Source organism: Bison bison, unplaced genomic scaffold (genome assembly GCF_000754665.1).
Source record: "Bison bison bison isolate TAMUID 2011002044 unplaced genomic scaffold, Bison_UMD1.0 scf7180017864215, whole genome shotgun sequence".
NCBI classification, from domain to species: Eukaryota; Metazoa; Chordata; class Mammalia; order Artiodactyla; family Bovidae; genus Bison; species Bison bison.
Genome location: NW_011494787.1, coordinates 2678840 through 2703734, shown reverse-complemented (window position 1 = coordinate 2703734; position 24895 = coordinate 2678840). Strand labels below are relative to the sequence as shown.

Here is a 24895-nt window from a genome sequence, read left to right as displayed (position 1 = left end):
CCTTATCAGCGGACGTAGAACAGGAAAAGAAAGAACAAGGATAAAAAGGCTAGCGAGTGAGGAAGAACTAAAAATGGAGAATGAAAGAAAAGATGCGTGAGAAAAAAAGAAGGAATAAGAAACGTGCACAGCCAGGCTCCCTAGAACGCGCAAGAGTGCTTTCGCCGTCCTTGGCCACAAGGTGGCACCCTTTGAACTTTCTTTCCTCATCAAAATATGAAAGGGGCGGGGGGGTTGAAAGGAGGGAGAAAAGAGTAAGCACTCCCCCAACCAAGAACAATTTGAAAACCCACCCCAAAATATTTAAAATCTGGGACAAAGAACCGTCAGGACGGAACTGCTTCAGTTGCAAAACCTCAGCGCTGCCTCCCGAGCGGCCCGCCGGCCCGAGTCAGGAGCAGCCCCTTTAAAAAAAAGCGGACTACAGTATTGGGATTCTTGAAACCCGAAACCTAGAAACAGAATCGTAGCGGAAACCAGAAGGAAAACCTTGAACTCCTCCAGACAATTGCTTCCGGGGAGTTTTTCGGGAGAGCGAGGGGGAATAAAGGGCCCGAGAGGAGGGCCCCTCGGATGGCGCGCCCCTGAGGGTCCCGGCGAGTTCGAGGAGCGTGGGGAGGAGAGGACCATACCCTCTCCCTTGGGCTGCAGGTCATGGCCACCGTGGAGCAGAAAGCCCTGGGCATTGGCTTCAAGTGTCTCTCTTTGGCCACTTTTGTGCTCATCTGCGCCGGGCAAGGGGGACGCAGGGAGGAAGGGGGTCCAGCCTGCTACGGGGGATTTGACCTGTACTTCATTCTGGACAAGTAAGTGCCGTGAGTTGTTCCACCCTAGGCTAAGCTGATGATGCTTTCTACCCGGGCTGGGCTCCTTGGCAGGGTGGCTTTGGGACAGGCGCGCATCTCCAGGGACCCAGAGGGGCCGCGGGAGGTGGCGCTGGCCCCAGCTCTGCGCCTTTGTGGACCGAGCGCGCGTCCCCATCCTTCCCGGCTGCAGGAGCAGGACGGGCAGGCGTCGCTGCTTGTTCTCCAGACAGTTTCTTCTCTGCCTTGCTTTCCGGCGACCGAGGCGCCTGAGTTTGAGGATGGGAGTGTAAAGATGCTGTTGACCTACTACCTCTCTGTGAACCTTTTCCATTTGCTTTAGAATCCTTGGTGAGAAAAGCTGACTTAGGAGAGGTAGAACAACGTTCAGGCACGTCTAAAGTAAGCGGCGTGGGCTTTTAAAAGCCAATCGTCTCTTGTTTAAAAACTCTGCCCTACATATTCCTTTTCCCTGGTTCCTCATCATAGAATGTAGGCAGACTGGGCACTTCGTGGAAATATAAGGCGAATTTCTCCACTTCACTAAGTTTGAGGCTAGGGAGTTCTTTGTTGTGGGGACGTCTTGTGAGTTGTAGGATGTTTTGTGAGTTGTAGAATGTTGAGCATCCCTGGCCGCTACCCTGTAGATGCTGGTACTACCCGCTCCATAACGTCCCCCACCCCACTCCCCAACCCCCACTAGTCTCTCCGTGGTGACAGGCAAAAAATGTCTCCAGACATTGCCAAAAGTCCCCTGCGGGTATATTTCTCCTCTGGGCTTGAGAAACCCCGATGCAGGCGAAGTCAAGTTCTTGGCGATTTGACTGGTGGGCTACCAGGGAAGTGCAGGAGCCCTGGTTTTCTTGCAAAAATGGATGAGGCTTCAGGACTGTTCAAGGGAGAACTGAACTCTGCCCAATCCCCCGTAGACTTGCCAAGCCACAGTCATTCAAGGAAGTTGCCTGCTATCAACTAAAAAGCAGCTTTAACAATAAAAAGCCCCTCAGCGAAGATCAGTGCTCACTAGCGTCGTGTGAGCGCCCCGCTGCCAGGACGGGACGCTTGCTGGTACAGTGGAGGGGACATGAGTTTCACAGACTGGAAAGTATTTGCGAGTTGGAAAAAGAGTCCTGCAAAGCAAGCTGGCCAGCTAGACACCAAATGTGCTTTGCAGTTGCCCCTGGAGTTTGGTTTTTTTCCGTAAAGGCTGTTTTGAACTCCAGATTCTTTGGATGAAAAGGGAGATCTCTTTCCTGCAGATTTATGAGAAGGTGGATACTGAAAATATACTCCAGTGCTAAGAAATGGAATTTCTTTTGTTACTTCTAGCGGCTGGGATCACCAGCTCACAGATTCAGACCATCTGAAAACACAGATGCCCATCATTTTGCCTTTTTTTTTTTTTTTTAAAGCCAGTTCAGAAGAACATACAGGAAGCTTGAAAATGGACAGAATCACCATGTCCTGGAATGGAACAACTCCACATTGCAGATTTATCAAACTCTTTCCAAATTACCTTATAGATTGAATTAAACTTTAAAATCAGAGTTCTGAAAGAATTTTGTTGGTGAGAGGAATTTAGCAAAATGATTCTAGGTTTATCTTAGAGAAAAAAAAAAAAAACAAGTATTAAGAGCTAAAACATTTTGGAAAAAGAATAATGAATACTTATATCTCCAAATATTAAAATGTACTGTGAGGCAAATTAATAAAACACAGGATGGCTTTTTAAAAAATGGTTCTTGAACAAATGGTTGGTCCATAGGAAAAGAAGAAGTTTAGATTTACTCTTTACCCCCACCACCACCACCAAGATAAATTCCAAGGGAATTAAAGATTTTAATGTTAAACATTTAATTGAAAAATGAAGTATTGAAAGAATTAGAAGAAAACTTAATGAGTATTACTGTAATCTTAACTTTGGAGCTTTAAAAACAGAGTAGCAACAATAAAGAAAACTGCAAAAAGATTTACATATATTAAAATCTGACATGTCTATAAGCAAAAAAAATGCCACAAATAAAAGATAACAAGTTACAAAAACTTTTGCAACATAAATTCGCCTCTATAGAGTAACCTTAAAATGTAATAAGCAGTTTTTAAAAGATCATCTCAGTAGAAAACAGGCTTACTATATGAATAAATCACAAAAAAATATGAAAGGTAATAAACAAAAAAGTTCAAGTTCCCTAGCAAAGAAATGGGAAAATCAAACAAGATGTAATATTTATTACGTTGGCAAAGATTTTTAAAGAATTGTAATATTCAGCATTGGCTAACTTGTGGGAATGAGGGCCATTGTCATATCTTATAAGGAAAATATAAATTTGGTTTGGTCTTTCTAGGTTTGTGCTCTCCAGTAAAACTTTCTGTGATGATGGAAATACTCTCTTTTTGTGCTTTCCAGTACGGTAGCCACTAGCCATATGTGGGTATGGACTCCTGAAATGTGTCCAGTGGGACTGAGGAAATGAACTTTCTATTTTATTTAAGTTTAATATAAATTTCAGTAGCCATATGTGTCTATTATTTTGAATAGCATAGACAAGAAGATAGCATGGCAACATGTATCAAAGGAAAACTCCAAGATAGTCAGAAAAGAGTGCCTATATGTTCGTGGCTGTGCTGTTTATGATAATGAAGCTGAAAATTATCTGAATGTCCAACAACAGAGGCTTTAATAAGTTAGACGTGGTATATGCATGATATTGAGTACACATGTTATACATGCATGTAAGATATTTTTAGGAGAAACACAGTGCACATAATATACTCTTAAGGGAAAATACAATTACCAAACATTATACGCTATGTTTCTACCTTTGTAAAAAATGCTAAACACATGTGTGTCTTTATTTACCCAATATGTAATAGTATTTGTCTGTAGAAAGTAGAATTTTAAAATTCTTTTTTTACACTTTTCTGAATCTTCAAATTTTTCTACAATGAATGTATAGTACTTTCATATTCAACAAAAATAAGTTATTTTGAGTTTTTAAAAAGTCACTTCAAGTGTGAGGGGACTCTCTTAACCAGAGTGCTGAACTCCAAGCCCCTCACAGTTATAGAGGATTTGCTTTCATGTCTAATCCTGGAGTACATTTCTAAATACACCATAGGGTCCTTGGCAATGTTGAGGACCCAAAAATGCTCTGGGAAAAAAATGGTGGGGAGACCTTTACAGGTACCTACCTTTACATGGAGGTGGACTCCTCTGACTTCTTTTAGTTGTCTTATTGCTTGAAGAGAGGGACATTTTTGTGCTGAATGAGAAAGTTGCTAGAACTTGGTATGATAAGCGTATGCAATTCCAGTTTGCCATCTCGATTCGAGCTGATTTATGGGATTGTGGAACCCAAAGCTGGGGGATGGGCCACAAGCCAGTGATAGCAAACAGTCCCCCAGCTGGTTCCTAAAGACATGGTCTTTTGTCCTAGAAAGTACCTCCCCAGAAAGTGCTGTCCAGCACCCAAACACTACAGCTTGCAAAGGGAAAGAGTGCTGATGAGTTTTTTTTCCTTGGGCTTCTCAGATCCTCTGGCGGACAAGACACTGTAGAGGCTGAAACCAGTGGCTCACAAGGCAGTAGATTCACCATTCTTCTCCCCACCCCTCAACTCCCTTTTTTCCCAGCGAATGGTTCTCTTCTTTTCTGTGACATTAAACCTCAGCTCATTTCAGCTTTAAGCAGAATGCACCTCTGGCTTGGAAGAAACCCAGATTATACATTTAATGGAACGTCATGTTTTCTCAACCAGAAGCAAAGACTTCATAATGATAACCTAGACTACCACAGTAACACAATAGGGCATTATTAGCGGCTTTGGCCACGGAGCTGATGGACTGGGCTTCACAAGGCTTTATATGATGGAATTTTATGTTCATTCAAGCATGCTTTTCTGGTTACAGTCAGGAAAAGTAGACTGCTGGGAATTCAATCAGGGATTTGAAAAGTCAGATTTGGAAGGACTTTATCCAGAGGAAAACAGTCAAGGAGCAGCTAGCCACCTTAAATCTCCCAGAGGGCCCTCTAAGATTAGTGCACCCAGTTGGCCAACCCATGGACATGCGTGGACCTTTCCTCTCTTGCAGGGCTCTTCTGTTATTACACTAGATATTTATATATCACATATTGGTCTGTTTTATAGAGAGCTGTTAGTCACTTAAGTGGAAAAAATGGACTCTCCATCGTGAGTCTGGGGAAGTGCTGGCTATATTCATGTGTGCCCTACAGATTTCAAAAATAGAATGGTTGAGTGGGGTGGGGCAGGAGAAGTGGAGGAGATAGTGAGCTGGAGGATGGCAGTAAGCCTTGAATAGTTGACCTACAGGGTTTCCTAAAGCCACAGCCTGTCACCCAACAAATCCTTACATTTGCAAAGACCCTCTACAGGCTCACTGTGTGGGCTCCTTCCCCATTAGAACTCCCCAGCTCCTCCCTCCACGACGTCTTTTCTGTTCAGCACCAATTTTCTCTTCCTCTTTTCCCCATACAAAGGGACCCTGTCTTGCCACTCATGCAAGTCCAACCCCAGCATCCAAAATTGGGTGGTCACATGTGGTGATGCTCTGTAGAACCCTTCCTATGTGTTACACTTCAGAGACACAGTCATTAAATGGATTTTTATAACAGTAAACTGGGAACCACACCATGTTCTGGATTCCCAGCTACTAACTTACAAAAGAAATCTTTAGAGTCAAAACGAAAGTCTCCTAAAACTTACACCGTCTCACAAGTGCCCCAGAGAAAACCTTGCTTGGTTGCTAGGGCAAACGCACTAGTGTCTAATTTACTGATGAGAAAACTGTTCAACCTTGGTCAACCCACTGGATTAAGTGACCTGTGGAAGGACCTAGGATTAGATAATGACAAAGCTGGGATGCTGTCTGCTCCTGACTCTCAGCCCAGCTCTTTCCACTCATCATTGCCCTGTGCAGTTGGGTCATAATGAGAAGCACATGGCAATACGACTGGGTAGATTCCAGGAATTAAAAATCCCTGCATCAGAGTTTCAGGAAATGATGGTGCATAAGGCAACTAAGGTTACTTAATTGAGGAGCTACTGCTCTGCTGTTAAAGCAGTTCTAAATTGATTGAAAGTTTCAGGGTCTCCAACCCTCTGCAGCCCATGGAGATGTTCCAGAGGTCTGGGGATTACCTGATGGGTAGCAGGACTCTAAGGACCTCTGATTATAATGCCCTTAAAGATCTGATAAATTAATAATTTGTTCACATTTAATCCAGTGGAAAGGGGAAATTCAACTCTGTAGACATGTTAAAACTCACAGATGTAGCTTGTTTTCAGAAGTGCTTTGGAAGAAGACTTCCAGTAATGAAAATGCAAACTTGACTCTGAATAAGGAAGACAGAGTTCATTAGAAGGTACCTTGAAAATGATACAGTAATAATTCTGAGAAGCATCAGGGAAAAAAGCTTTTCAGGGCCTTGGGATGTCTTCTTTTTGATATCAAGATGGATTTGATGGTTTTTCATTATTCTTCCTTAATTGAAAGAATTGTAGTTTTGGAGAGGTCTTATCAGGTCAGGTAACAGTTGGTAGAACTGCTTGCAAATTGGAAGGTTGGCTTATGGTTCAAAATAAATAGGGCAGAACTCTTTTGTTTTATTTTGTGCTTCTGTCTGGGCCTGCCAAGTAATTACCTCTATCTGTGGAGACCTGGTAAAACTCAGTGTCAAGCTGAGAATAGAATCCAGGAGTGCTGGAGGAAGGCACCCATCCTGAGATAACCTGCAATTATCTTCAAATCCTGTAGGACTCCCAACAGTCCAGGAGCAAACTCTGGCATCCCTTAGTGAGACTTGGCTGTCACACAAATGCAAATAGGATTTGCCCATCCTAAAGGAAATCAGGCCTGGGTGTTGATTGGAAGGACTGATGTTGAAGCTGAAACTCCAACATTTTGGCCACCTGATGCGAAAACCTGACTCATTTGAAAAGACCCTGATGTTGGGAAAGATTGAGGGCAGGAGAAGAAGGGGATGACAGAGGGTGAGATGGTTGGATGGCATCACTGACTCAATGGACATGGGTTTGGGTGGACTCCTGGAGTTGGTGATGGACAGGGAGGCCTGGTGTGCTGTGGTTCATGGGGTCGCAAAGAGTTGGACACAACTGAGCGACTGAACTGAATTTAGAACATGTGTCTATTTTTGATATGATGTCCAGAGACTGTATTTTGCCTCTTGCAGTGATTACTGGGCAACAAAAGACCAAGTGGGTATTTGGCTATTTCCTGATGCGTTTCCCAGACATACCACGTTTGTACTGAAAATAGTGATTAGATTTCTTCCGTCTGGAAGAGCTGATTCTTTCATTCATTTGGCATAGATTTGTTCTCAAGTCTGATCACAAGTGTGTGCTCCAGTAAAAGTACAGGTGACAATACCTGTTGTCAACACTGTCCTGTCCTGGAGGCTGCAAGGAATGGAAGAAAACAGCAAGCAGTCCAAAGCTATTTGCTTTTTAGGTAGGAGGACATTAGAAGGACTCCAGGCAGGCAAAGCTAAAGGCTCTAATGAGGATTTGGGGCGGGGGGCAGGTTAGGTTGGGCTTCCCGGGTGGTGCTAGTGGTAAAGAACATGTCTGCCAACGCAGGAGACATAAGAGACACAGGTTCGATCCCTGGTTAGGAAGATTCCCCCAGAGAAGGGAATGGCAACCCACTGCAGTATTTTTGCCTGGAGAATCCCCATGGACAGAGGAGTCTGGCGGGCTACGGTCCATAGGCTCGCAAAGAGTTGGACACGAATAAAGTGACTTACCATGCACGCAGGTAAAGTCAATTTTAGATCAAAAAGGAGAAGAAATAAGTAAGTGTACTGAGTCCATGTTACCTGCCACGCATTGTGTAAACATTTTGCCTGTATGATCCCATTTAGTTATCTCCTTTATAACCACATAAGGCCATGATCACTATTTGACACATGAGGAAACTGAGGTTTAGCAAGGTTAGCCAAGGTCATTGTAAGTGGTGAAATCAGCCTCAAATCCAGGCATCTCTGACTCACGATCTATGCACAGAGATGAAAAGAATCTAAGCATGCAGGAGAACATTGACTCAGTCAGTGCAGTTTATGGTATGCCATGGTAACAAAAAATCCCCCAAATCACAGTGACACAAAACAGCAAAGGTATAAATCTTTGTAATTTCTGTCTCTGCTACACATCTGGTGAGGGGCAACAGGGGCTCTGCTCAGGGTGCTATCCTGGAAGCTAGACTGGTGCAAATTCCTCAATACTGGCTTTTACCATCATTGCTGCAAAGGAAGGAAATGCTGGAGAGTCTCTGGCTGGAGCACTGCCAATAAATTAATGATTTGTCCAGATTGAATCTGATGGGAAAGGGAAATTCAACTCTGTAGACATGTGAAATGACATGCATCCTTCACTCACAACCCACTGGTCAGAACTAGTCACGTGACTACTCAACATCACCACCACCATTGCACCATCAATACTACCACTACCATCACCACACACGCAGGTGTGCGTGCCAAGTAGCTTCAGTCGTGTCCTACTTTTTGGGACCCTGTGGACCATGGTGCACCAGGCTCCTCTGTCCATGGGATTCTCCAGGCAAAAATACTGGAGTGGGTTGCCATGCCCTCCTCCAGGGGATCTTCCCAGTCCAGGGATCAAACCCATGTCTCCTGCATCTCCTGCATTGCAGGTGGATTCTTTACCCACTGAGCCACCTGGAAGGCCCACTGCCATCACCACCAAACCAACAAATAGGGTGTGGAAAAATACCATCCTCCTGTTTTTCTAAAGGGAGAGGAAAGCCAGATATGGGTGGGCATGAAAAGTCTTTACTATAAATCTTTAACTATACACTACTTTTGCCTGAGTAAGCAAGAAAGGAGTAGTCCCTGGGAGAGGATATAAGGATAAGACTTCTGGTCCAGGGTCAGTGTTGATCCATGTCTTAGATATGTTCATCAACCTGGAATTACAGTCAGACACGACAGTTCAAATCCGCCTGTGTGGCAGTGATGGCCTCTTGTTCTTTTCCTTCCTTGCCCATTGCTCCCATTCTTTACATGAAAAATTCAGTGCAGTGGGCACGGGATTAAATTAGACTAAATAGAAAGTAGAAATGAAGATGAGACATGTTTCCCTGATAGCTAAGTATTACATGAATGTATTCAGAAGCTCAGAATCCCTTTGTTCATAGTTTGTGGACTATGAGGGAATTTGAAAAGCTGTGAGGGGAGAGCGGGATGCCCAGGTGGTGCTGGTGGTAAAGAACCCATCTACCAATACAGGAGATGCCTGAGACAAGGGTTCGATCCCTGGGTCGGGACTATCCCCTGGAAGAGATAAGGCAACTGACTCTAGCATTCTTGCCTGGAGAATCCCATGGACAGAATAGTCTGTGGGCTACAGTCCGTAGGGTCGCAGAGTGTTGGCTGCAACGGAAGCGACTTGGCACCCCTGTACACCAGGGGAGAGCAGCCCCTGGAACACTGAGGCAGCCAGGCTCAGAGGATGCTGTGTGTTGCAGAGGCTAATTCCGACCTTGAATCAAGAGTATCTGGGTTCCAACCAAATGTGTTTCTCAGTGAAGGTGTCATTGCCATTTTCAGTGGACAGTTCTTCACTGAGAGGGACTGTAGGATGCTTAGCATTTCTGATCATTCCTTTGTAAATGCCGTGAGCTTCTAGTCATTGTGACACTCAATAAATAAATACCTCTACATATATCCCTAAATGCCTTCCTTGAGGTGGTACCACCCTGGTTGAGAACTCCTGACTGAAAGAAAGCAGGTAGAGCAAGGCATGCCAGTGATACTGATTTTAGGCATCGTAGGACTACATCTGATGAGGAAGAGCATTTATCTACAGGAGGAACCAGAGGGCCAGTGGAAACTGCTGACCTTGGAAATGAATGTGCTCAACCAGTGGTTCTCAACTAGGGACCAGATCAGAACCTTAAGGGTCAAGGGCAGGCTTGTATCTTTTGGAAAATTTCCCAAGTGATTGTGATGTGGTTCTTTCCCTCCCACAATAAATCATGAGAGTGAACAGAAAGACCAGAAAAGCTGTCCTATAGTGATGGCCTTGTTCCTCTCTCATGCGGATGTGGCTAAGGAAGCAGACACCTGATAACTGAATGCCAAGCAGAGTTCTTACTTTAGATGGTGGTATGGAAGGCTCAACATGATATAGCGAAGGAAGAGCCAAGGTCACAAATAAGCCATGCTTTGCCCTGCTGTGTTGGCAGGTCCTGCGTGTGTGCATACACATGGAGGCCGTAGTGTTTGCTAGGACAATCCTTTGTTCCCTTTCTGTCAAGATTCCAGGCAGGAAACATACCCCAGTTCCTCAGGGGCATGAACTGGACTAATCACAGAGGTTAAGAAAGCTGACTTTGGAATCAGGCATTTCTGGCTTTAGATACCAGCTCAACCTTTTACTAAGTTGTATGACTTGAACAGATTTTTTAGCCTTTCCGAACCTCAGTCTTCTCATTAATAAAACAGGTATTAAAACTACTGCCTCACAGAAGTATCCTGAAGATTAAATAATATTCAATTAAAACCCTTAATGAAGCATTTGGTATGTGAGTGTCCTAGATGATGATAATGGTGGTGGTGATGGTGGTGACAGTACAGTGGTGGTGATGGGGATGATGGTGGAGGGGGCGACAGTGATGGTGAAGATGGTGTTGATGGCGATTGCAGTGGTGATGGGGATGATGGTGGAGGGGGCGACAGTGATGGTGAAGATGGTATTGATGGTGATTGCAGTGGTGATAGTGATGATGATAGTGATGATGTGATGGTGGTGGTGATGGTGACAGTGATGGTATTGATGGTGATGGTAGTGTGATCAAGATAATGATATTATTGATGATGTGATGGTGGTGGTGGTGATGATGGTATTGGTGGTGGTATTACTGATGATGGTATTGGTGGTGGTGATGGTGATGATGGTATTGATGATGATGGTAGAGGTGATAATGATTATAGTCTTATTGATGATGTAGCAGTCGTGGTGGTGGTCGTGGTGATGACAGTGATGCTGGTGGTGGTAATGGTGGTAATTACCCCTAGAGGAAATGGATGTGTTCTTCTAACAAAAGACATCTCCTTAGATTATAAATTGGACTTCCTGTCTAGGGTAAGGAGTACATCAGTTCCATTCAGTATTTATCAAACTTTGCTAAATGTATCAGATTACAAAATGCCTATGACATGTTCCTGGCTCTAAAGGATTTCACAGTTTAGCAGAAGAGACAAAGGGCTAGGGAAACAGAGTTGGTGAAATAATGAATTTTGATTGAGATTAGAGAGGTTTAGGAGATTTTCTAGAGAAGGTAACCGGATCCAGGACTTGAACCTCAGGCAGGGTTTTTCCAGGTGACAAAGTAAAGAAAAAAACATCGATGCCCAAGGAGCAACACAAGAAGGTGAAATGACACATACTCTTTGTGATGTAAGCATGACAGTGAGGGTGACAGAAAAAGAATCTGGGAAGAGCAGGATTTTTCATATCAACAGTAGGTTACGGGATTATGTTGGGGGAATGGGAAAAAAAGAACAAATGAAATTGAGTGACTTTGTAGGGTGGAGTACCAGGACTTGATGAGCAGTTGGCTGTGAGTGAGTGAGAAGAAAGAGCTATGAGGGGAAGGAGTAGGTTTCAGAAGAAAAGAGGAGTTTGGTGTGGACATGTTGAGTCTGAACACGTAGGACATTTGGGTGAAGGTATTGAGTAGGCAGTTGGATTTATACCCTGTAACTGGGGAAAAAAAAAAAAAGACTTGAGAGTTGTCAGCCCAAGAGTAGTAGATGAAAATATGGATATGATAATAAATAATATGGAGATAATATCAAGATAATATCAGGGTTAAAAAATGTCAAGGAGAGGTGGTGTTAAATGAGGAAGATGGCCAGGGTCCAACCTCGAGGAATTGCCAAAAGGAATGTCTGGGCCAAAGAAGAAAACTCCATTAACTAGAGGTGAGAAGAATTCGCCAGAACAGTTAGAAGAGAAACAACTAAGAACTGTTACCACTGAGGCCAGGAGAGAGAGAATTTCAGTGGAGGGGTGACGAACTAGATGTTTTCCCCCTAAAATCATCATCTCTGTTCCTAGTCTTGGGGGCAGCATCACCCATAGATCTAACCACGTAAGCCAAAAGGCTGGGATGAATCCTCTTATACTCCTAAGCCTGGCAGTGTCTGCTCCCACATCTCTGCTTTGTCATCTCCTTGCTGTGCTGTGCTTAGTTGCTCAGTCGTGTCCAACTCTTTGCAACCCCATGAATTGTAGCGTGCCAGGCTGCTCTATCCATGGGGATTCTTCAGGCAAGAATACTGGAGTCAGTTGCCATGCCCTCCTCCAGGGGTCTTCCCAACCCAGGGATCGAACCCAGGTCTCCTGCATTGCAGGCGGATTCTTTACCATCTGGGCCACCAGTGAAGCCCTGTCATTACCTTAGTTCAGGCCATTTCCCACCCAGTTCATGGAAATGTTCTCTAAATTGGTCTCTTTACCTCCTCTTTTTTTTTAACCTTTCCCCCTGGGGCTTTGCAGGTGGCTCAGTGGTAAGAATCCGCCTGACAATGCAGGAGATGTAGGAGACATGGATTGGATCCCTGGGTCAGGAAGATTCCCTGGAGTAGGAAATGTCAACTCATTCCAATATTCTTACCCAGAAAATTCTGTGGACAGGGGAGCCTGGCAGATTACAGTTCATGAGGTTCCTAAGAGTCGACACACCTGAGCATGTACACACTACTCTATAGTCTTGACATTGGTACCAAGTTGATCTTTTCATCTCCCCCACTCCTTCAACTTCTAAATACTCCCCAAGTTCTTTCAGTATAAAATGTGAACTCCTTAGCAAGGGATTCTAAAGCTTTTTTGTTCTGATTACTATGTGTTGCCCTTAGTTTCATCTCTTACCACACCCAACACCCTTGCAATTTCCAACAAAACTGTTGGTGTGCAGTTCCCTGAACTAACCCCATGCTCTTTCTTGCCTTTAGCTTTAGTGACCTCATCACCATTTCCATATTTGTATAGGTGATACCCTCATAACTTTTGAGATGATACTGGCATTTCTTCCCTTCCCGTCACTAGCTGTGGGCTCACAGTGGTACAGAAAAATTGAAAATAGTCATCTCTTTACATATCATCTTCATTCTACATTTGTTCTTTATTCAGAGTCTCTCAACCCTGTAACAGCTCATATCACATAATAAGCAGCAGAGGGGTCCATTATCAAGACATGGAGAAGAATAACCCTTGGTGTTTGTCCTCTGAGGTCTCATTCAGTGGCCTTATCTTCTTTTCCTCATACCCTGCTGCTTAACCATATACAGCTCATTCCTGTAGGAATCACCTAGAACAGGACTTCGCCAACACCTTTTGGCAAAAGGATTATGATCAGAATCTTAACCATCATTATTTACATAAAATGTTGTGTTAGTCACTCAGTTCAGTTCAGTTCAGTTGCTCAGTCGTGTCCGACTCTTTGCGACCCCATGAATCGCAGCATGCCAGGCCTCCCTGTCCATTACCAACTCCCAGAGTTCACTCAGACTCACGTCCATCAAGTCAGTGATGCCATCCAGCCATCTCATCCTCTGTCGTCCCCTTCTCCTCCTGCCCCCAATGCCTCCCAGCATCAGAGTCTTTTCCAATGAGTCAACTCTTCGCATGAGGTGGCCAAAGTACTGGAGTTTCAGCTTTAGCATCAGCCCTTCCAAAGAAATCCCAGGGCTGATCTCCTTCAGAATGGACTGGTTGGATCTCCTTGCAGTCCAAGGGAACTCAGTTTTGTCCTATTCTTTGCGACTCCATGGACTGTAGCCCACCAGACTCCTCTGTCTATGAAATTCTCCAGGCAAGAATACTGGAGTGGGTTGCCATGCCCTTCTCCAGGGGATCTTCCCGGCCCAGGGATTTGAACCTGGGTCTCACACATTGCAGGCAGATTCTTTACCATCTGAGCCACCATAAAAGATAATGCAAATATCAAGTTTATGGAAACTATATAGAAAATTAAAAAAAAAAGAAATATCCTAACTCAACTACACTCCAGTCACAATAATAAGCAATATAAGGTCAAAGGAAGTACAAAATGCCATTGGACAGCCATAATCTAACCATAAGTAAATGGATGGTACATTCCAGTTCATTCCTCGCCTGTGCTTGTCCCAGTATAATTATTAGTGGCTTCCTAGTTTACTCTTGAAAGTGTTTCAGTTTGGATTTTAAATTATATGGTCATCCTGATTATTGACTGTCATAAAAGACACTATCAAAGGAACACAAGAGGATTGAAGGCCGAACAGGTGAATCCTCTGATACACCTTATTCCATTAAAATGGGCAATCAGTTTGGCACTTCTGATTCCACTCAAGTACACCAATTTTAACCTTGCCCTGGCATCCCCATTCCCAAATTCTCATAAAAATGTGTGGAACTTCTGCAGTACTTCTCGCTAACTTAGCAGCCTAACACTACGAATTGTAATCGTATGCTTCCTCCCTCCATGGGGAGGCAGTGTTGCACAGGTGTTAGGAGTACAGGCTTAAACACTGGAAAGACTGGAGGAGAGTAGTGTTTGGACTAAGAGCATGGACTCTAGGGTCCTTATCCCAACCCTACCACTCACTAGTGTGCCCTTGAATGAGTTACTTATTCTCTTTGTGAACTAGGTTTCCTCATCTGTGAAAAGGGACCTAATAGTATTATCACGTAGGGTTGTGCTCAGAGCAGAATGCTGCCCACACACAGGAAGTGCTCATTAAGTGCTAGCTATTATTAAATAAATGGCTTCTCTGGTGGCTCAGTTGGTAACGAATCCACCTGCAATGCAGGAGACACGGGTTTGATCTCTGGGTCAGGAAGAACACCTGGAGAAGGAAATAGCAACCCACTCCAGTATTCTTGTCTGGGAAATCCCATGAACAGAGGAGCCTGGCGGGCTACGGTCCATTGGGCATCAAAAGTGTCAGATATGACTGAGGAACTAAACCACCACATTATTAAATGGCAATGAATGTAAAGTGCTCAGCACAATGCCAGCTGCCTAGTAAGTACTTAGTGCATGTTGTTCTGTAATTAATCTTCTAGATTCTAAAGGACCTACCAGGCATTCAAAAATCATTTTGCTGCATCAATACATATCTTTTTTATTTATATATACTGCAAATATATCCAGCAAGAAAGAACCGAGAAAGGTCCTATGCTGAAGGCATTGGTGACTTTTGGAAATGTTGCTTCAGGACCTCATAAATGCAGAAATTAAGGTTGAATGAACTCAGGGGCTTAGTTTGAGATGAGAAAGGAAAGAAAGTTTGTTGATGACTTCTGAAAAAGAAGCTGAACACAGACAGTTAGCTTCTTACTGCCTTCCCGACCATCATCTAAAACTGTTTCATCCCCTGAAAGTCTTCAGAAGGCATCCAGGGAAGCCTGCGTCAGGTCCATGCAGGACGCCTGCGTGTCCGCCACCTGCGTGGAGGACAGCCACACTGACCTCCAACACCCTCGTAAGAAATTCCACTAGGAACAAAGCAGGTGAGCTGAGTTTGCAGGAGGTCCAGCCGGGTCTGCTTTCAATCCTGTTGCCAAGTTAGAAAAACATGTAGAGGAGGGTTCTGGAGGAGCCTCAAGAACAATCCCAAATCTGGAAGTGAGTCTGAAGGAAAGACTGTGACATCAGAAGAACAGAGGCCACCTCCACAGAGCCCTGCTACCCTGCGGCATCAGTATCACCCAGAGGCATCTGTGCGGGACAGTAGAGGGGAAACGAAGCCACAAAAGAGAGAGCGCACGAACACCGGGCATCTTCATGACAGTGACTCCCTCCAGCATTGCTGAGTCCTCCCCACATATCCTGGGCCTCCAGGGAAATGGCAGTCCTGTCTTTGATTATGTGGATGCAGTAGGGATCAGGAATGAGGTCAGATACAGCAGTGTGAACTTGGAGTAGACATCAGGTCCAAAAGCCCAACATATGGCAAGCTGGAACTGATATGGCCCTGTCCAAAACAAACACACTAACTTTGCAAGGATGAGATTCCTTTGTGAAAAACGATGAAGAATTATTCCATTCCCTACTCTCCCCTAATTGATGGAACAATAACATAAGCTTACTTTAGCTATTAAGGCCAACTCCCTTCCCCCAAACTAAGTTCTTTTCTTAAAAAAAAATTTTTTTTTCATTGGAGTATAGTTGATTTGCAATGTTGTGCTGGTTTCAGGTGTACAACAAAGTGAACCATTTATACATATACATATAGCCACTCTTTTTTTTTTTTTTAAGATTATTTTCCCATGTAGCCCATTACAGAGTATTGAGTAGAGTTCCCTGTGCTATACAGCAAGTTCTTATTAACTATCTTATATATAAGCGTGTGTATGTCAATCCCAGTCTCCAAATTTATCCCTCCCCTCCCTTATCCCTGGTAACCAGAAGTTTGTTTTTTACATCCATGACTCTACTTCCATTTTATAAATAAGTTCTTTTGTACCTTTTTTATTTTTTAGAATCCATATATAAGCAACATCATACGATATTTGTTCCCCAGATTTAGTTTTTAGAGAAGTTTGCAAGTTCCAGACATTGCCATATATATGGCAAATATGAGACCCAGTTATACCTTCCCACATTGAAAGATGAAAATAGGGCTTACAAGATTTTAACAACTGAAAATAAATGATGTAACAAAATTCCTGAGGTGGAAGAACATGTCTATGGAAAGAATTTTCAACAGCAAAAGAAGTCAGTTTTAGCACCATATGTTTTATGATTTCAGTGACATTAAATAAAATAAGAACTTTGTTAGGTGATAAAATATGAAAGGAAAAGAAAAGGGACCTAAAACAGTTGAGGAAATATAAAATAATACGGAAAAATGTAAAGTCATAAAGCCACCTGAGAAGCAGTAAAGAACTGACAATGCAGAAAATGAAGGATGAAGGAATGTTTGAGAAGTTCTTTTAAGTTGAATAGGAAATGAGTTACACAAAGATGATGAGAGAGAAGATGATAAATAATGAATGACAAAAATAGATATCCAGTATACCAGATAATTTGCATTGCTAAAGAATAATCCAGAAGAAGCACTCGACAATTTGATAGAACTTCCCTGATTAAAAAACAAAAACCTGAAAATGTAGATTTCAACTCATCAAGTAATAATCAAAATTAATTAAAAGAGATTTGTACTTAAACATTTCCTGGTAAGAATGTTTAATTTCAAAAGCAGAAGAAGAATTTTATGAATGGGAAAAGATACAGGTTACCTACAAAGGTTCTGCAACATTAAATGCTGGAAAAATTTAATGGATAAAGTTATGAACAAAAATGTTCTGTCAAGATGTCATTTACATGAAAACAGAAAGAGATTTTCAAATACATACAGATTCTTCTAAAAGGGGGAGTGGGGATAATTTTCTTTAAGAAATTACTCAAAAAGTGAATCAGGGTTTTAAAGAACTTAATAGTGATTATATAAAAGAACTTCCAATGACCATCCAAACCATTTAAGCAAATATGTCTCATTAGTATTTTCATTAAATTTGGAGATGATATTACATCAACTAATAAGAGCAGTCTGTTATGAGAAAGGAACAGCTGAAAATAAGAAACTTTTGGAGAGAAAATATGCTGTTTCTGAGTATTCAAATTCATTGGAAAAAATGACCACCACAAAGAATATTACAAAAATAAATTCAACTCATCAAAAGACAGTTTAAGAAACTTTTTCCAGAACTCAAGCAGAAAGAATACAGACATTAAAATTATGAAACCAGAGGTAAGTAATACAAAGGCATAAAAAATTCCTCAGACATAGAAAAATCCAAAATATATACCACCCATATACCTTTATTAAAAAAATATCACTTGAAAGTATTGACATCAAAATGGAAAACTTTTGTAAATAAAGGATATGAAAAAGACATAATATAAAAGAAATAGAAGTAATGGCCTCAGAAAAGTTAATGTCACAGTAATGTTATCAATGAGATTGTACAGCAAAATTTAAAAGTTAAAGAATGGATTCTCAAAACAGAAAGGGAAAAGTATAAATTTTTTTATGCCACATAGAAAAAATTGCTCATACTATATTCACATATACTGCCCCCCTAAAATGAAGTTTACTTTTATCTAGCTTACAAATCAGTCAATCCTAAAGGAAATCAACCCTGAGTATTCACTGGAAGGACTGATGCTGAAGCTGAAGCTCCAATACTTTGGTCACTTGATGTAAAAGAGCCAACTCACAGGAAAAGATCATGATTCTGGGGTCGCAAAGAGTCAGGCACAACTTAGAGCCACCCCAGTTCTCTCAGTCCTATGGCTGTGTGCTTGAAGGGGGCTCATTGTGTCCTCATGGCTTGCACGTGAAGGGTGCCTCTGACTTTTCTGGCATCCATAGTACCATACCTTGTCTTGTCACGGTCACCTGGTGTTCATCCACAGATCACATTGCTGGCTTTGACTGGTGGCCTTTCAGGCTCATTTATCACATCTTGCTTTCAGACAACTAAAACTGTTGTCTTAACAACAGTTAACAACAATTTTAACAACAATTCTGTGTTGAATTTGCACCAAATGTACCAATACGTGATATCAGAAATATCTTTAGACTTTTCTTGCTCTGTGTGTGTGTGTGTGTATTGGAAAGGTAAATTAGTGGAGGTGAAAGGATTACATATTTTGGTCTAGTATCTTCCTGAGCATTCACAAGAAAAACACAGTTTAGTTTACATCTTGACACAGTATATGTGCATTATATACCTACACATAGTTAACTGAAAGTTTTACATAACATGACTTTCTGTCATGGTATACAATATATTCTGATATTTCTATTCTATTTCATTTTTATTAACTGTTGGCAACATCCCACCAAACTGATTTCCCAAATCACTAATAGGTTGCATTCCACAGCATAAAAGTCATTGCTGTCATAGCCTTCAGTGAGGTGGACTAACAGGGAAATTCCTTACAAGTCAGTACAGTGGGGCTGGGGTCTCCAGACACAGATAGGAGCAGGGTGGGTACAGTGTTCAGTGGCTTGACTTGGGTCTGCACTGAAGACATTGGAGAAGGGTAAGAGTTGCTGTCAGCTTTTAGAGCAAGAGGGAGGCTGGTTCATGACTCCAGCCAATCAGAAGAGGACAAGAGCTGAAGATCTGGGCCCCAGCCAGGTAGGGTGCAGGAAGGCTAGGAGGAAGGAGAGAAGGGCCAAGGAAGAAGTGGAGTGGGGTAGGGGGTCGGAGGGGGATACAGATGAATGCGGGGCCAGAATTAATTGCCTGTTCTGCTCAGTGGGCCTGAGGTTGCCCTAGCCTTGCAGGATTAGCTGGGGACCTGGTAGGTCACTGAGGACATGAATGACTTCAACTGGGTGGGGCTGAAGAAAAGCAGGACCTGACAGTTTTATAATTTCCATCCTTACTGGGACTATGCTCTTCCAGGACTAAAAGACTCCTGGGTGATGTTTCCAACTGTGAGCTCTCTTTATTTCCCTTTCATTTTGCTCTGACCCTTATGCCAAGGAGAGGACAATTTAAACTCAATTTGGACCACTTAATTCTTTCTGACTGGTTGTATCTGTGGCTAATGGAAAGAGCTTGTGTTTTTAAAGGAGCTCAACCACAGGGAAGTTTGGAAACTCATATAAACACAAAAGAATGTGTTTCAGAAACAAATCAGAATGACACCCAGGGTTCTTCTTTTGCTGTTACTCTTTGCATATGAGATCCTTGAAAGTAACTGAGCAGTAATCTGAGGACCAGGTCAAGTTCCATGCAGACCCCTCTCTGCAAACACACAGTGAATACACAAGATGTATTGACTTTCTTATCAGGCTCCAAACCTTGGAGAGGGCCTAGAAAAACAAAAATAAGTAAGGAGCCCTGGAGCTGCTCCCAGCAATTACCTTCTCAGGGGACCAGTGGCTTCGCCTCCTTGTGGTCTGGGGAACCCTTCTGAAAGCCAAGCAGAAAGTGATGTGAAGAGGAGGTGACTGATTTTGAGTGGATCCAGATATAGTAAGTGAATCTTCAAGCAAAGAACTCTGTAGGACTGTGTTCAAGCAGAATTCCCTGGGAGGCTGCTTGAATTCCAAATTTTGTTGAGATATATATTTGTGGAGCCAAAGCATGAGCTCCTAAGAAGGGACCTGAATTCTCTACAGCATCTCGATACCCAGTGGGCTCACGGAAATCTTCAGGGGCTAGAATTGCATGAGTTAGAATTTAATTGAGGCAAATATCTGGGACATTTCACATCCACTGACTTGGATCTAAAACATGGATATTTCAACTCTTTGACTATAGTTTGTCAGCAATTGTGTGTTAAAAACAATTCTAAAAACAAAACAATCCACACAAGTTCAGTGGAACCTTAAAGAGCCTCTTGATGAAAGTGAAAGGAGAGTGAACAAGTTGGCTTAAAACTCAACATTCAGAAAACTAAGATCATGGCATCTGGTCCCATCACTTCATGGCAAATAGATGGGGAAGAAATGGAAAGGGTGACAAACTTTATTTATTTATTTATTTATTTGGGGGAGCTCCAAAATCAGTGCAGATGGTGAGTACAGCCATGAAGTTAAAAGACGCTTGCTCCTTGGAAGAAAAGTTAGGACCTATCTAGACAGCATATTAAAAAGCAGAGACATTACTTTGCCAACAAAGGTCAGTCTAGTCAAAGCTATGGTTTTTCCAGTAGTCATGTATGGATGTGAGAGTTGGACTATAGAGAAAGCTGAACACTGAAGAATTGATGCTTTTGAACTGTGGTGTTGGAGAAGACTCTTGAGAGTCCCATGGACTGCAAGATCAAACCAGTCAATCCTAAAGGAAATCAGTCCTGAATATTCATTGGAAGGACTGATGCTGAAGCTGAAACTCCAATACTTTGGCCATCTGATACAAAGAACTGACTCATTGGAAAAAAAAAAAAACCCTGATGCTGGAAAGGATTGAAGGCAGGAGGAGAAGAGGACGTCAGGGGATGAGATGGTTGGATGGCATCACCAACTCAATGGACATGACTTTGGGTTAACTCCGGGAGTTGGTGATGGACAGGTAGGCCTGGTGTGCTGCAGTCCATGGGGTCACAAAGAGTCATAAACGACTGGGTGACTGAACTGACTGAGGCAGGACTTTTTGTTTCTACCCTGGGGCTTTGGTAACAATGGCTGGATGAGCCATTATTGAAGAGAACATCAGGGCTCCCATAGCTGGGATGTTAACATCAGTAATTCTTGAACAGTCTAGCATGATAAATGAGATATTTAACATACTGTAGGGTAGAGAGAAGCTTCCCCAACCAACACCTTACTTCTGGCTGTGACCAGAAGTCCACATGGGTCCTCAAGCTTGAAAAGAAGCCATGTTAGAACATGGACACACCATCTTGGGCTGATTATTCTGGGAGTATCTACTAGTTTAGATTCCAAATGAGAAAATCAGTTCACAAGGCAAAGTACAGGAGAGACACGCATGTTTTAACAGAAAGTCCAAACAGAATAAAAAACCCAGTGTATCTTTCCCCATGACAGAAGGGCAGGAGTCTGGTTCAGGGGGGTAGTTTTGAGATCCTCCATGGATGAACTAGTTAAGAGTTCAGAGTTAGGAGTCCAGTTGTAGCCAGTGGGTGGTGGTGAGGCAGGGGAAAGGACCATGGCACCAAGCAGGCAAGCCCCTTCCTCCTGGGGATTTGGGTTAAAGAGAAATGAGCTGCATGCCCAACAAGCTTACCTCCATGCTAAAACCATAAGGAGCTGCCATGGGACTATTTCCTTCTCTAAGTGATTATTTGATCTTGGGGAGCACAGAGCATGCATATGTGGGTTAAGAAGGGTCAGTCCTGAGGACTAGAAGGATTCCAAGGTGCAGACTTACATAATCCTATATTCCTATGCCACTTTAGTAGCTGAGGTCCTTTGGGGTCCCATGTAACAAAAGAGAAAATAAAGTCAATGTTGTTCCCAGAATCTTTGAACATTATGTTTACCCTCAGTGTTGGAGGGAATCGGCTATGCACATCTCAAGGGTGTCCCAAAGGGGATATATTTTGGTCAAGGCTTATATAATTGTGTAAAGAATGATCGTGAGTACATATTATTAGTAGAGTTGGGATGGGAGAAGCAAGCCTGTCAATATCCCCTTACCTCTTGTTTTATTTTCTTCTTGAGAAAATACAGCACCTGCCCATTGGCAAGAAAGTGTTCCAGATGGCTTTAGAATTTTCTCAACACTCCAGAATATTTCTTGGATCTTTCCTTATATCTAGCATCTAGAAATCAAAGATGAATACCAACATTTTTTAAATTTTACATGTCAATCAGATAGAAGAATAGTGCAAATGAAATATTTTAAGATAAAAGAAAATGTGAATTAATTAACAGTGGGTGATCCTTTGTAATAAGTGTGTATATATGTGCTGTCACTTCAGTTGTGTCTGACTCTTCGTGACCCTACGGACTGTAGCCCACCAGGCTTCTCTGTCCATGGGATTCTCCAGGCAGGAATACTGAAGTGGGTTGCCATCCCTCCTCCAGGGAATCTTCCCAACCCAGGGATCCAACCCGTGTCTCTTATGTCTCCTGTATTGGCAGGCAGGTTCTTTACCACTAGTGCCATTTGTAATAAGTAAAGGAATACAAATGATCTGTGCTCAATTCTTGAGGACAGAAAACTGCTAACACAAAAAGGATTTACTTGAGACCCCTGCTTCTTTAGTAGACAGCCAAGAATAGACCCCCAACTCTAGTTCAAGTCCCTACTTCAACTCTTTACCTCCCTTTCCAGTTTAATTCCCTCACTATAGGACTTCTCTACTGATGAGAAAATCAGACCTGGGATGGAGGAACTGTGGGGATTCCTCTCCAGTCATTAGGTATCTTATCCTACTCCTCACTGACCAAAATTTCAGATGATACTTGTCTGGGTCATAACACAGCATTGCAAAACACAGTATTGCATTTCAGAAGTGGGCATAGATGACCAGTGTTCAAGGAGATCTCTTGATTCTAGTGGAAAAGAGTTGTAGAATTCTAAGTAGACTGTGGTTAATAGTCACGTGGTGGCTCATCTGAAGCACATACACAGCACTGAGCCAGATCTGCCAGACCCTCGCTAAGACCCCCAGGACCAGAGCATCTACCCTTTGGCTGAAGAAAGGGAATCAGAACCAGTCTTTGAGATTTTAAATATACAACTGAAACATGTCCAAGAGGATGGCTGGGATTCTAATGAAAAACTTTTCAAAGCTTTAAAAGTTTAGGGCTGGGATATGCTCTTCTGGTGAGCTATTGGGAGACTCCCAGTTGCATTAAAGTCAGGGATCTACCATTGATTAGATCAGTCGCTCAGTTGTGTCCAACTCTTTGCAACCCCATGAATCGCAGCACGCCAGGCCTCCCTGTCCATCACCAACTCCTGGAGTTCACTCAGACTCACGTCCATCGAGTCAGTGATGCCATCCAGCCATCTCATCCTCTGTCGTCCCCTTCTCCTCCGGCCCCCAATCCCTCCCAGCAACAGAGTTGTTTCCAATGAGTCAACTCTTCGCATGAGGTGGCCAAAGTACTGGAGTTTCAGCTTTAGCATCATTCCTTCCAAAGAAATCCCAGGGCTGATCTCCTTCAGAATGGACTGGTTGGATCTCTTTGCAGTCCAAGGGACTCTCAAGAGTCTTCTCCAACACCGCAGTTCAAAAGCATCAATTCTTGGGCGCTCAGCCTTCTTCACACTCCAACTCTCACATCCATACATGACCACAGGAAAAAACCATAGCCTTGACTAGACGAACATTTGTTGGCAAAGTAATGTCTCTGCTTTTGAATATGCTATCTAGGTTGGTCATAACCTTCCTTCCAAGGAGTAAGCGTCTTTTTATTTCATGGCTGCAGTCACCATCTGCAGTGATTTTGGAGCCCAGAAAAATAAAGTCTGACACTGTTTGCACTGTTTCCCCATCTATTTCCCATGAAGTGATGGGACCGGATGCCACGATCTTCGTTTTCTGAATGTTGAGCTTTAAGCCAACTTTTTCACTCTCCACTTTACCTTCATCAAGAGGCTTTTTAGTTCCTTTTCACTTTCTGCCATAAGGGTGGTGTCATCTGCATATCTGAGGTTATTGATATTTCTCCCGGCAATCTTGATTCCAGCTTGTGTTTCTTCCAGTCCAGCGTTTCTCATGATGTACTCTGCTGCTGCTGCTGCTGCTAAGTCACTTCAGTCATGTCCGACTCTGTGCGACCCCATAGACGGCAGCCCAACGGTGACAATATACAGCCTTGACGTACTCCTTTTCCTATTTGGAACCAGTCTGTTGTTCCATGTCCAGTTCTAACTGTTGCTTCCTGACCTGCATACAAATTTCTCAAGAGGCAGATCAGGTGGTCTGGTATTCCCATCTCTTTCAGAATTTTCCACAGTTTTCTGTGATCCACACAGGCAAAGGCTTTGGCATAGTCAATAAAGCAGAAATAGATGTTTTTCTGGAACTCTCTTGCTTTTTCGATGATCCAGCAGATGTTGGCAATTTGATCTCTGGTTCCTCTCCCTTTTCTAAAACCAGCTTGGACATCTGGAAGTTCATGGTTCACATATTGCTGAAGCCTGGCTTGGAGATTTTGAGCATTTCTTTACTAGCATGCGAGATGAGTGCAATTGTGTGGTAGTTTGAGCATTCTTTGGCATTGCCTTTCTTTGGGATTGGAATGAAAACAGACCTTTTCCAGTCCTGTGGCCACTGCTGAGTTTTCCAAATTTGCTGGCATATTGAGTGCAGCACTTCCACAGCATCATCTTTCAGGATTTGGAATAGCTCAACTGGAATTCTATCACCTCCACTAGCTTTGTTCGTAGTGATGCTTTCTAAGGCCCACTTGACTTCACATTCCAGGATGTCTGGCTCTAGCTCAGTGATCACACCATCGTGATTATCTGGGTTGTGAAGATCTTTTTTGTACAGTTCTTCTGTGTATTCTTGCCATCTCTTCTTAATATCTTCTGCTTCTGTTAGGTCCATACCATTTCTGTCCTTTATCAAGCCCATCTTTGCATGAAATGTTC

The 24895-nt window shown here is 42.8% G+C and overlaps 1 protein-coding gene across 1 annotated transcript in view; it reads left to right on the top strand.

Moving 5' to 3' along the window:
* Nucleotides 1-291: 291 nt before the first annotated feature.
* The window catches only part of ANTXR1 (anthrax toxin receptor 1), a 257202-nt gene continuing 232598 nt past the window's right edge, over nt 292-24895 (top strand). The window contains 1 exon segment of the mRNA XM_010845314.1: nt 292-806. Within this exon segment, the coding sequence (XP_010843616.1) occupies nt 655-806 (152 nt within the window). The 5' untranslated portion in view covers nt 292-654.